This window comes from Salmo salar, chromosome 13, assembly GCF_965601325.2.
Source record: "Salmo salar chromosome 13, fSalSal1, whole genome shotgun sequence".
Taxonomy (NCBI): Eukaryota; Metazoa; Chordata; class Actinopteri; order Salmoniformes; family Salmonidae; genus Salmo; species Salmo salar.
This window is the reverse complement of record NC_138303.1, coordinates 57,257,603-57,271,343: the sequence shown is the minus strand read 5'-3', so window position 1 is coordinate 57,271,343 and position 13,741 is coordinate 57,257,603. Positions and strand designations below refer to the sequence as shown.

General features: G+C 43.7%; 1 protein-coding gene across 12 annotated transcripts in view; it reads right to left on the bottom strand.

The window, feature by feature from the left end:
- The window catches only part of LOC106567440 (EBF transcription factor 1), a 140,650-nt gene extending 126,909 nt beyond the window's left edge, over positions 1 to 13,741 (bottom strand). For 6 of the 12 annotated variants that reach the window (XM_014136694.3, XM_014136698.3, XM_014136696.3 and 3 more), the window contains exons 1-5: positions 12,968 to 13,740; positions 12,062 to 12,218; positions 11,069 to 11,132; positions 9,637 to 9,692; positions 2,992 to 3,065 (exon numbers count right to left, since the gene is read on the bottom strand). In XM_014136694.3, coding sequence (XP_013992169.1) covers positions 2,992 to 3,065; positions 9,637 to 9,692; positions 11,069 to 11,132; positions 12,062 to 12,218; positions 12,968 to 13,101 — 485 coding nt within the window. In that variant the 5' untranslated portion in view covers positions 13,102 to 13,740. Of the gene's footprint in view, positions 1 to 2,991; positions 3,066 to 9,636; positions 9,693 to 11,068; positions 11,133 to 12,061; positions 12,219 to 12,967 lie in introns of all 12 variants that reach the window. The other 6 variants (XM_014136689.3, XM_014136693.3, XM_014136691.3 and 3 more) reach the window with 2 other exon arrangements.

The window sequence follows — 13,741 nt, the reverse complement described above, 5'->3', positions numbered from 1 at the left end:
GAGAGCACCCCTTGTATCACCTGAGGCAGGTAGCTGGTAATCACCCCCCTCCCTCTCTCTCCCAGTCGCTCCCCCTTTCCCTTCACCCTCCTGGGTCAAACACTCTCTGTTCACTGCTAACCTGACACCTCCTCCCCTGCCTCTCTCTGACAAAGGTGAGCATCATGGGGGGCTGGAGGGTGGCTTGGCTGTGTTGGAGGGTGTAGGGGTGCGGTGGTAGGGGAGCTGGAGGGAGGGAGGCTGCAGGGAAAGTGGAGCAGCTTGGAGAGACCCCCAGCTCATGTTTCCAGTGCACAGATGGCAGTGGGGTGTAGAATGGGGCTGGGGACAGGCCTGTCACATAAAACCCAAGGCATTGTCTCCCTCCTACAGGGCTGCTCTCCGCACCGAGTCAACCTACACCCCCCCTCTCCCATCCATCCCTCCTCTCTCTGTTACTTCATCCCCCTCTCTATTCCTCCCTCCCTCTTCTCTCTCAGCCTTCTGCCTCATCCATTTGGCAGGACTGATCGATCAGCTCCATTAATGATTCATATTGTGGCTCTCATGCCTCCGAGATATTGTAATGCAGGAGTGTAAAGCAGCGCATCTGACTGAATCACATGTGGAGAGTGCAGTGCACAACAGAAAGACCTGCCAACTGGGTGCAGAACAGTCTCTGTAGAGAGCAGGAGTACATTGTGACTGTAAAAGCTGCAGGTACAGCTCTGTGTGAAAATGCATTGCTGGTGTAGTGAGAACAAATGAGAATCAACCAAAGGATTTCAGGAGGACGTCCCGGGTCTTTGAAACATCTTGTTCTTTCTTTCTTTGGCCTCTCTCCTCTGTCTCCCCCTTGCTCTCATTTCTGTGCGACTCTCTGAAGTGGGTCACATTGGATCAGAATAGAGCGAGGCTTGGGGGGGGGGGGGGGGGGGGGGGGGGGGGACTAGAGCACTGATTCGTGGCTTCCCTGCAATCCAATCATCAGGCAGCACCCATGGGAGACAGGATTCTTTTCTATTACCCTCCCCGCACACACACACTCACTGTCACCCACCACCCCCTCCCCTTCCTCCAACCAAAATTATGCTAATTAGTACATGCCTCCACCAGCTTTGTTGAGGGGATATTTTCTTTTCCTGTTAACTTCCATTCGTTCCCGCAGGACATCCAAAGGAAATCACATCTTTAATCTCAACGCTTCCTTCCTGCTGCAGCTTTTGAAGAAATGAAATCTAAATCGCCTCATGTAATTAACAGGATGTAGTGATGTCTGTTCCTGTGAGGACAATGCTACCATACCAGACCCTCTAACCCTTGTTTATTTTCAATTTACTCAAAACCATGACAAATTACTTCAGTTCACCGGCTCTTGCCTAAAACCAAAACATTAAATCCCAATTTGTTTAATTAGTGGATCTCATCATTTGGAAATTACTTTTTTGTTGGTCCACGTAAAATGTAATATGACCTTAAATATGTTCCTCCTTTGTGGAAGCGTTGGAAAACTCATTGTAGCCCGTTATTTGCGTTTGTAAAATGAAAGGACTAAGCACTTATGTCCCACGGTTGCAAGCTGGCTTGGCACCATATGGCTAATGGTGGTGCACGGCAATTAGCAGTACTGATTAATGGTGAGCAGACTAATTTTCTGCTTATAATTGAGACTGTGTTTGAACCCCCAGTGCAGAATCAGCACGTCTCCATCCCTGAGACTGGGACTGGGGAGGGGCGCAGGGCGGGTGGGACTGGCACCCCAAAGGACACTGTCTGATACATCACGGTCTCCATGGTTAGGGTCCTCACACTGGGCCTCTCTACCGATGTCTCACACTCTCTCAGACCTTATACAATGCCTTAACCAAACACTGCTTAGCAGGTCTATTCAACTCTTCCCCTATGAGGTCCAGAGCCTGCTGGTTTTCTGTTCTACCTGATAATTAATTGCACCCACCTGGTGTCCCAGGTCTAAATCAGTCCCTGATTAGAGAGGAAGAATGTAAAAAATGTAAATAAAAAAAAAAGTGGAACTGGCTTCGAGGACCAGAGTTGAATTTGAGGGCCGTAGATGGGAAATGGCCATACTCTACAACTGTGGTGGTTGCATGGAATGATGGGTCAAATTTAGGCTGTAAACCCTGTACTAAAAACATCATTGTGTGATAATTGTCGAATTTCTAATGCTACTGTTAATCATGACTTTATCTCAAATTAAAGAGTGAGTTACAGTTAAAGTGGTTCTGAAGAAAGGTCCGAAAAGAACTTAATTCATGTTCTAAATACGAGTATGCATCTTTGAGTGTGTGTGTGTGTGTGTGTGTGTGTGTGTGTGTGTGTGTGTGTGTGTGTGTGTGTGTGTGTGTGTGTGTTGTGTGTGTGTGTGTGTGTGTGTGTGTGGGTTGTGTGTGTGTGTGTGTGTGTGTGTGTGTGTGTGGTGTGTGCGCGCGTGTGTGTGCGTGTGACTATGTGTGCGTATGTGCGTATAAGTACATAAGTCCTTGCATATATTTCATAGTCACAATGCAAGGGAAGGCCCATTTGTTAGCAGCTGAACAACAGGAGAATTCAAATTGAGTAATGAGTTTCTGCATGTCCTAATTAAGCAGGCATCAGAGAGGTATTTTTAGGGGGAGAGAGAACTGTTCAAATGCCTCTAAAAATAGGAAGGAGTCTATCCTCACAACCCAGTTCCAAGCAAATTCATCTTTTGATTTTAATTAAAGGTACAACATTTGATAGCAAAACTCATCTTCCTCTACTTTCCCTGTTTCTTCGTCCCCCTTCTTCTGCAGGGAGGTATAGGGGTGACCTGCTTAGCTACAGTAAGGTTGAGCCTCTATGAGAACTGCCGTAGACAATGCATGGTGAGGCCTTGCCATCGCTGTAACATACTGTACGTATATGGTTGAGTAGTGATGTGTAGTCTAGTGTAGCGTACTGTAGCATAGTGTAGCGCAGTGTAGCGTCAGACTGGGGGAGAAGCAGAGTTCCAGAGCTTCCTCTTCTTACCTGCACATGATCTCGTGTGTCAGTAACACTCGGCACATCTCTGGGTTCTTGTCTTGACCTTCATAAATAATGGCCTGCGAGGGAGAAAATGATCAAAAAATATTATATTAGAAACAGGTTGAGGATTTGTTTTCGTAGCGAGGTTGGGTTATGGTCCTCACAGAGGCATGTTAGTGGAGCAGGTCAACTATATCTGCCCCGGAGAGAGAGTTCCTACTGTGGCCTGGCTCACATCTGGTCACATCTCTCTCCAAACACTGCACAGCAGTCTCTATGGAAACATTAACAGACATATTAGAGTAGAGTATATTTTTCATTGTCACTTTCTGCATGCTAAGAAAAGGAAATCACGGGAAGCTAGCCAGATAAACATACAGTATGGTGGACTTAACTCATGGAACTTTTATCTGTTCTGTTCTGTTTCGGGTCCAAACACGACACATCAGTATGTTGACTGATTCTAGCGTTTCCTTGTGTGACAACATATCACCCCATTTTGTAATAACCAAGTAAATATTCTCTGGAAAGGCCAGGCCAGGGCATTTTACAGCTTGCTGTGGTCCAGCCAAACAGGGCTGTGTGTGCTGATGGAAATATCACTTCCTGTCTCTCTTTAACATGGGCTGGGTCCCTAAATGCACCCTATACCCTATATAGGGGACTGCTTTAGGCCAGGGTCCATAGGACACAAATGTGGCCTTTAGATTTGGGATGCAACACGGCACACCGAAGGACATTATCCTTAAAAGTAACTGTCCAGTAAAAATCTCACTATTCTGTTAACTCATACCCAGATAATGTTGTTGACTCACCCTATAATACATTTACATTTTTTAAGCTCCCCCCAGCTCAATCTAAAAGAAATCCTTGCTATTTCCTCATAGAGGACGAGCTGGTTAATCAGCGGGCGACTCGCTTTAATATTTTTAATGACCGGTATACGCCCGCATATTCTATTGTTGGGTTTACGCCCACACCATTCTATTGTTGGGTTATGCCCACACCAGTCCAATACAAAAAAAAGCTGCTTTCTAACATACCTCAGAATAATTTTGGGGGAGAATGACTTTGGGTCCTCTTTCATCGATATCTAGAAACAATGGACAGTTACTTTAATCTATGGGGCGGCAGGCAGCCTAGTGGTTAGAGCGTTGGACTAGTAACCGAAAGGTTGCAAGATCGAGTCCCCGAGCTGCCAAGGTAAAAATCTGTCGTTCTGCCCCTGAACAAGGCAGTTAACCCACTGTTCCTAGGCCGTCACTGTAAATAAGAATTTGTTCCTAACTGACATGCCTGGTTAAAATATGGTACTACCCATATACTTCATACAGATTAGAAACAGTCCACAACCTTAAAGGACAACATTTTTATTGTTAGAATGCGTCATCTCCTTTCACCACCCAAAAGCCATCACACCCCCTAGCCCCCCCTCCACACCACCACTACCAACACCCTCTCCCTCCCTCCCGTTTGGCATGGAATTTCAAAGAGCAGATTCCACTTGAGAAACACACAAACACACAGTGCGGCCCTAAGAGCTTAATGTAGTATTTACTGCCTCTGGCCAGGGGATGTTTAATGAATAGCAGCGGGTGTCGTGGGAAATCTGCGGGACATGTCCAATATTTCTGTCCGGGAGGGAGGGAGGGAGGGAGGGAGGGAGGGAGGGAGGGAGGGAGGGAGGGAGCCGTCCAGGGCCCTGGCTACCCACAGAACGACAGAGCGGGACATTACGTGAAGAGAGCCGAGAGGAGAGCGTATTCCATAGGAGGGTAACGGTGAGAGTGGCTGTTGGCTGTTGAGGGGGCTATGAGCCCTGCTGAGAAGCACATGTTGACCCAGTCACTGTCACTGCAAGAGGCCTGCTGCAGGTACTATACCCAGGGAAGGGCCTACGACCTCTCACCCTAAGCACAGAACGCACACACAAAACCTTTGTGCTCACACTGTGACTCTTTTAAACCAAACAGACACACGGATGCATAAGACGTCATTTTGAACATGCTACACAGAATCCTGGCACTGTTTTATGGAAAGTGGGCTGAGATTCTTGGTGCTTTACGAGTGCAGTGGGAATCGGGAATGTTGTGTTATTTTCCTGAACATTGTTGCCTCCCCACCCTTCTCTTCTCTCATTCTCTCAGGGCTTAGATATTCATGACTCATCGCGCAGAGCACTGAACAGATACTGAAAGCGCCGGCTGGGTGTCTCTCTACTGGCTTTGCTTCCCCCTCTCTCTGTCGTTAACAGTGAAGAGGATGGTAGCTGCTCACGTATTTCTGTGACTGTCTGTCTTGTAGGAGTGTAATGGTTCTCATTCTACCTACTCTAGCGTGTAAAGCTCCATGTGCACAGCGGTGACGGTGGCGTCGGGGCGGTAAGATGGAGGCAGGGGAACGGGGTAGGGAGGGGAGGTGTGGGTGTGTGCGAGCAGTTGGGATGCCAGACTGGAGAGTGGCACACCATCTGGCCCAGCCTCCACCCCTTCCAAAATGGCTCAGCTTTTTTTTTCACCTTCCCATTACCCAACATCATGTCCCAGCACCGGCAAAACTCTCGTTTACGGCAAAACAGTCGCAGCATGGAATCGGCACGGCAGACACAAGACACTCCCATCAGCAGCCTTGCGTGCGGGCACAAAGCATGTTGGGATAGTTTTAAGGAGTCAACCAAATCCATATTTGTGATCTTGAGCTAATTTTAGATATGGTGTTAAAATGATCCGTTCCCTCATAACCGCGACTGAAAAACGAGCCTGCTCCACACAGCTACTCGGCAGTCAGGATGACTATGAAAGTGACTTGTTCCTTTGGTTTCACTTTGAGAGAATAAGGGCCAAGGTCTTCTAAAACAGCACTGCATGCATCAATGTCTCCAGGCTCGGAGTCCACTGCTCCCAACATCCAGGTTATATCTATCTTTACTAAGCACAACTAGGCCTTGTGCAATGTCCTGTCCTCTAGTAGAATAACATTACCTATATCATGACAGATGAAGTCGTTGAAATATACAGTGATGAAATAATGTCTATGTTCTTCTGCAAATAAAAATGAAGATTGAAGATCCCAAGTCCTTTTGTCGGGTGAAACCAAGAGCTGGTGAAAAACCATAACATTTGAATGAAACCCTCTCACTCTGCGAGTTTGCTTTTTCACCATGTTCAGTAAATATGTCTAAACGCAAAATGATTAGTGCTGAGAAACATGGCTGCCAAAACAGGAACTACACAGAGCTGCACCAGCAGTGGAGAGGATGCAAACTCAATAGCACAAAATATAAATAACACAGTGGTATTTTTTTGGCTCGTCTTTCAGTCAGGTTTTAAAAACAGGAGTTGCTAAGTGAGGGACGGTGTCCAGGTCGACCAGCCCCATACAATCCAGACCTCCAGACCTGGGCCTCTGGAACATTCCCCCGCTAGTCACTACCACAATCTAATCCTGAACAAGGCTGAATATCCAAAGCTATCGGACAGCTTCCCAACAGCAGGAAATGTCTCATAGAAGAGATGAATAGCCCTTTTGTCTGGTTTATTGTTAGTATCATTAAAGTGTTCGGTGTCTAAATATTTTACACAGCTTCGGATACATCCACAATTCTAATAAGGACTAAATCTGGCTGCAAAAGGAGAACAACTGCAGTTTGTATCATGGATTTTCACAAATGAAGCAGGCCTACCCATGACATCTTACTGTAGGTGTGATTCAACCATGTCTTTCTGTCTTTGAAGTCAACCGTCCATAAAAACTAAATTTGGTCCCTCCACCGCCACCCTCTACGCAACACACATGACATTCAGACGCATCCTGTGCTAAGAACAAAGTGATGTACTGGGTGCATTAAAAGGCATGTAGCGTTCATGTGCCTTTTAATACATATTTCATCTCACGCCGTACACTTTTCATTTTTCATTTGCTGTTTTCCTCATTGGCTTTGATGTGACGGCTGAAATCGAAGGCGTGTAAACAAGTTGCTATAAATATGTGGAAACGCACTTCCCACTCTGTTAGCGTCATCTGTTAGCGTGCCACCAGGAGCATGGCAGCCTTTCTTCCCGGGCCGCTGCCACAGCTACTTTTAAAGAGGTGCCACGATCAGCCTGCCTGTCTCCTTCTTTGTTCCCATCTCAAACTAGCAACAACCTCCACTCCACCCCCGGCTCAGCTGTTCTGGCGCCAAAACTCAGGATAAGGGAGAGAGAGAGAGAGAGAGAGAGAGAGAGAGAGAGAGAGAGAGAGAGAGAGAGAGAGAGAGAGAGAGAGATAGTTAGAGAGAGAGAGATAGGGAGAGAGAAAAAGAGAGAGAAAAAGAGAGAGGAGGTAGTGAGAGAGAGTAAGAGAGAGAAAAAGAGAGAGGAGGGAGAGAGAGAGAGAGAGAGTAAGAGAGAGATGGAGTTGGGGGAGAGAAGGAGAGGCCCTCCTGCCTGGGCGCTGTCTTAATCAGATCTGTCAGAGATGGAGACGGTGATCACAGATACAGCTGTCTGACTGACACCCAGGGGGCTTCTACCTACCTCTCCCTCTATCTATCTACAGTATCTCCCTCTCTCTCTCTCTCTCTATCCACCTCATTCTCACCCTTTTACTCTACCTCACATCTTTTCTCTATTAATTATGTGTGATAGTGGTGCTGATTTTATAGTTGTTTAAAACAATAATTGCTATGTTAATAACAGCAATTTTTTGGGGGGGTTGAGATGAAAATGAATGTACTAACTAAATGTGATTTCAATATGCACGGTAGCTGTCAATACAGTTCTTCACAAACCTTAAAATACTTCTCCATTTTCCCTGTTAGATTATCTCTAGTAGGACATAAAGCCACAGTGACACATTAGCGGTTGTTACATCAGAGCCGCAGCGCAGTGCAGCAGTGGTGGTCACAGTAACAACAGCACAGTGACTCTTAAACACTGTGGTTAGGTTTATAGGATTAGTGTGATTACCCTTTATTTCCATGGGGGCTAGAACAGTGGCATGCAGGCAGCACTGTGATCAGACACTGGGATTCACAGCTGTGACAGACAGACAGACAGACTCACTGAAGAGAAAGTGCATGGGGCTATGGAGCTGATCATGGTGACCTTATCCCTTATCCTACCCAACCGCAACAATGTTTTGGCTGGACCACCTGTTAGTTAGTGCTCCTTTCCCACCGCCCCCCCCCCCCCCCCCCATGTCATCATCACACTGGCTACAGCAGTCTCTCTGTTAAACCTTATTATTTGAGCCGCACGTTTTTTCCCTGAGCAGATGACACAGCCAGGAAAAACTCCTTGCCCTGATATAGGCTACAACTACAGCACAAGAGTTTTTCCTGGTCCGAAAAAAAGAAACCCGTCTTGCCCTACTTATTATCTAGCCTCCGTACTACAGTATATCGACTCCACCTCTGGTAGCGACCACAGTAGCTGTGAGGCCCTAGCGACGGCTCTGAGACCTGTGCTCCGGCTCCACTCACATTCCTGACAGAAAACTCAAGAGACGCCCAGAGCTAAAACAAACCTGATCCTTAAGTCATCTGACTCATCCCGAGGCATCGAAGACACACGTGCGCCAGGAAATGGGCCTCGCCACGCTAGTCATACGTCTAACAATCACTGACTAACACAGAAATATGACCTAGAAATTAGAGACGCTGCAACGCTGATAATACGAAGACAAAATAATCCGGTTCCTACATCAAAATCGTTTTGGTCTTCCATCAACAGCAGCTCAACCGATTTATGTGAGTCTGTTCCTCAAACTCTCCATTCGTCTCCTCGACAGAGGTAAACAAAAGTGCAAGTGTGGACAGAAAGAGAAAAAATGTGTTAGTCCTCTCAACCAACCCTCAGCCCCCCCCCCCCCCCCCCCCATTGAAATGACGTGGAAACAACGTTGATTCAAGCGGCGTGTGGCAATTGGGCACTGGCACGTTAGTGAGCATTAAAAGAGTGTAACATGGGTCTGTTTCTCCTCTCAGCGGCCTGCCATTACCCTGAGTCTGCTAACGAGCACACCAGCCAATCACCGAACATGTCACACTATCCATAGGGGTACAATCCAGGAGAGAAAACAGAAACGGTACAAACACTTCCGGCTGAAGGCCTACCTGTAAATAATATCTCTGAACATTAGAATTCAGTGTACGAAATTGTAACTTTCTTGGGGGTGTCAGAATACGACGTCCATCACAAAAAAAAATGTCAATCAAAATAACAGTTCCGCTTTGCAAATAATAAACTCCTGCACTTGGATGTCAATTAAATGACTCTACATTGTTATGAACTAAAATCGGAATAATAACCCAGGTAACCCCCCCCCCATCCCCACCCAAATCATCAGAGTGAGTATTACAGTGAGAGCAAGAGCGGCTCAGAAAAGATACTTCAATGGGTCCCCGCCTCATTGTCAGGGGCGTAATACAAGGAGACACTCTGGCTGTCAGTGTTACCAAGTGAGTGGGGACCTGTCCAAATGTGACACAGGCCTGAGGGCTGCGTGAACACACAGTCTTCCACGGGCTGCTGCCTTCTGCCTCCTGCACCAGGTCGGCGTAGAGAAACATACTGTTTATCTTCCTTTCACTTCCTAAACGCTTGTTTTATTGTTCTATATTACTTCTTAATTTTTAGGCAGAGGGATAAGGAAATGGAACCTCACCTGTTTAGTCATGGAGTCGATGAGTCGCACATAAAAGTCCTGCTCTGTCCTGATGCCTGACAGAGGGAGAGAGGGAGAGGACAAAAGACATGAGTGGAAATGGTTTTAATACAATTAGGTACCCTGGCCTGAGACACACACAAACACTACAGAGATGCTGACAATGACTATTGTAAGTGGCAAACTATGCATTGAAGCAACAAAAAAATCGACCTCATTGAAAATGTTATGTTTACTCTTTATGCTAACTACATTTATTGTGTAGTGTTTGGTACTTACAATGTGTATTTTTAATCTGAGCAATTAACTTTTGTCAATAAAGGTATTTGTCACCAAAGGTGCGATCAAAACAAAATAAATGACTGAACTTCAGTCTCCAAACTTATCAAAAATATATTTTTGTCACAATTTAGTTTCAATAGTGGCAAATAAAATGTATTTCCCATGGCAATTATCAGTGTTAGTGAATATAGTTATTGTATTTACACAACATTATCAAAATTGTATTGGCACAATTGTTTTGATGGATTATGCAATAGTTGTTCCCAAACAAAAAACATTTGGTAAATAAAAATACAAAAATTACTCGTATATGGATATAGCCTATTTCCAAGCCAAAAGAGACAAGTGAATAGGCATAAATAAAGTCACAATATATTATATCTTGTGCAATGGGTTATAGCCTATTCATCAATGAATCTAAAAAATTCACGGTTTTGCTCGACACACTGTTAAGCCTCGCAATGTGAAGGCAACGATGACAACGCGACCATTTCAACCTGATCAAGTAAACAGCATAGTACATAAAACCAATAACACATTGCATACATAGAAACAGAATAGCTAGACCGGGACCTAAAAACGGTTCGCTTTTTTACAGTGAGAGGAATAGCTGCTAACAGGGGTCAAAAGATGAACTAACCAAGCAGGGCCATTATGGACAACGTACACTATAGGCTACAATACATGCTCACGGGTATAAGAAATAACAAGCGCAAGACTGCTTATATCCGGAAATATTTAACTATGATAATTGTTAAAGAAAAGACAATTCAGGACATGAAATTCAGAAAGCCATAGAGTTTAATTAGGCTACTCCTTCACCGGGCTAGTATTATTATATCAAATGTTTTACTTTCTTTCACTGACAGTATAGGCTACATATTTCTTTAGGAGCAGCCAATATAGTAATGATTAAAAAAATATATCCAAAATGAAACTTTTGATTAGCCTGATAAAGTGCATGACGTGATCTCAAATAAACGCAAATATGACCTCAATGAAAAGGCGACACTAAATTGCACCTGGTGTTGTTATTTCTGTAGAATTCAATGCAAATCGTGTTTGTGGTAGCCTATGTGTCCGCTTCCTGCGACTCAGAACATAAGCATAACATTGCCTAGAGGAGAGTTGACCTATGTTTTACACTTACCATTACTGTAGAGAAGTTGCAGTCTGTAGTGTATACCATTGTTGGTCTTTTCTCCAGTGGATTCCTGTAAATGAACAGATTTAAAGTGATTTAACTCATTTGATTCAGATCCGATAAGATGGACATTGGTTGGCTTGTGTTGAAATTAGACTGCGATATCAGAAATAGGCTCGTACATTGAATATAAAACTCGGTAAAATTTTGCATTGGTAAAATCTAGCATAATTATTCTACACATGCATTTTTAATGCTTCAACAATTACTTAATTGAACTGTATATAGAACTGTATAGAAATTTGCCTCTGTTTTCATGGCTGAAAGGGAGCAAAATCTAATAAAGATATTGAAGTAATTACTTAATGTAGGCCTGGTGCTACTAGATAAATACATGGTGGGTTTATTGGAAATTACATGGATAATTTATGGAACAAGTGGTTTTATTTATTTGAGCCTTATTATTATTTACTGAAATATACAAAACCCATTGCCCCCCAAAACATTAAGCAGTAGTACTTAATATTGACATTTTGTAAGGAGAAAAACACATTGAGTTTAATTTCATTAAATAGGGTACTTTATATTATTTTAAACAAGTAAACCTCTAGATAAAACAGAAATTATAGGCTATAACTTGTCAACTTCAAAATACAAATATTATTATCCAAATATATTAGTATTAGTATTATTCTTAGTATTAATATTATCGTAGCTAGTATTATTAGGTATGTTATTATTATTTGGATACAATTTTATTCAGCTACTATTTGCCTATTATAGCCTACAATTATATTAACATGTGGGAATGTTTATAAAGCTTCGCAAAATAAATACACAGGTTTATGGATAGGTTGAATGGGTTTTTAATTTGAAATTAGAACCATCTGATACATCTACGTGGTAGACTTATTATAGGCCTATATTATTGTCAAAATGTGGATGTGGGACAATTTAGTGTGTTCGAGAAGCTGATAAAATATTTAAAATATCACTCACCTTTTCCTTCTCGACAAAACCGAGGAAAGAGGTCCTTTCGATTTCCACTGGCTGTCCTTGTCTGTCATATAGAGCCAAAACGAAGTGAAAGAAATTGGATTTCCGAAGATTTGATGGCGGTTGCTTCTCAAAGTGCGCCCGGGCAAGACCCACTCCACTGTGGATAGACATGCAAGGGGTAGTCATGTTAGGGAATCAGCAGACTTAAACGTACGGAAATAATAGTTACCGTGTTTAAGAGTCAAACTTCTTAGCCTTAGATTTAAACGTGTGTATTGCTCGTTTACAAACAACAAGTCCTTTTCATATCTGCGAAGCGAACCTTTTGATATTCTATTATATATTGCCCTACCGGGCTAATTTTAAACAAATAGCCTAATTTGGAAAATGAATGTATCCTATAGAAGTGGGCTATTAAACGGTGATGTGTGGTTGATATGCCTGTTACGTATTCTAGGCTTTTGGATCTTCTAGCAATTAATTGATAGCCTACTCGAGACCAATACACATATTTCAATGCATGGCCAATTTATTACCATGTTTTATTATCATCATACTATAGTTAGCCTATTATATTCTAAATATGATCACTTCTTATTTGAACTGTTCTGTAACTAAACTAAGCCATTACGGGTTGTTGTAGACTATGTCCAATTAACAGTAGAGTATAGAAATCATCCATTATGCTAAACTGTCAATTCTACGTCCATGGTGAGGGGATCGATTCTGCGGGGGAAGAAAACTTCAACATTTCTTCGATCGTAAGCTAAACTGCAAATGTAGAGACAAAAAAATAAATGGGTCCCTTGAAAATATATAGCTTTCCAAAACAGTGTGGACCATGGACCATCCGTGCGCTGGTAGAGTCCTCGCGCCGTGAGGAAGATGCTGTCTCCGGCTTCTTACCTTTGAGCGGCGGTGTTCGCATCCAACACCCCGGCTCCCTGCATCCATGTCCGAACTGCGTTCATACCGGATCCGATGGGTTCCTCTTTCAAACTACTCCCACTCCTCTGGATGCTCTCCTGAATCCCAAACATGAAAAAATCGCGCTCCCTCTCTCCGTTTGAGTGTCCCAAAATGTGTTTTCTCTAATCACAGGTAAAAGAGGGTAACAACGTGGGCGCGAGCTAGTACTGGGTCCGCGTTGATGCCAGTGACAGTCTGTCTGTTTACTTCAAACCAAGCGAAAAACACGAAGAGTCCAAAGACGACTTATCGAAATCCAGGTGTATCAGAGACGAAAAGCACTTCAAACAGTGATAAAAAGACAAACGAGCGAAACGCAAGACAGTGTAAATTAACAGAATCTCACTTGAGGTTTTGACGATATCCCCCCGTATTAAAGAGACTTGCTCTATGTGCTCTGGTATCAACTAGAGAATGGGATCAACTAGACCTTTCAGATTGTGCTAGATCAAATGGCATCAACCCCTGACAAGTTTGTTTTCTTCCTTTTCTCTCTCTTGTTTTCCTTTTGCAGAGATATTCCCTGTCAAATGGAAATGAATAAGAAATTGGAAATCAAGAAGAGGAGGACCCTTGTGGCTGCAGATCCCGTGTTGTTCCTCTTGTTAAAATGGGAGTGATTTGTGTCCCTTCCCAAAGGAATCCTATTTGACTATCTCTGAGAACTAAACACAAGCACACCAACCCCAGAGGGAAGAGGGAGTGACTGTT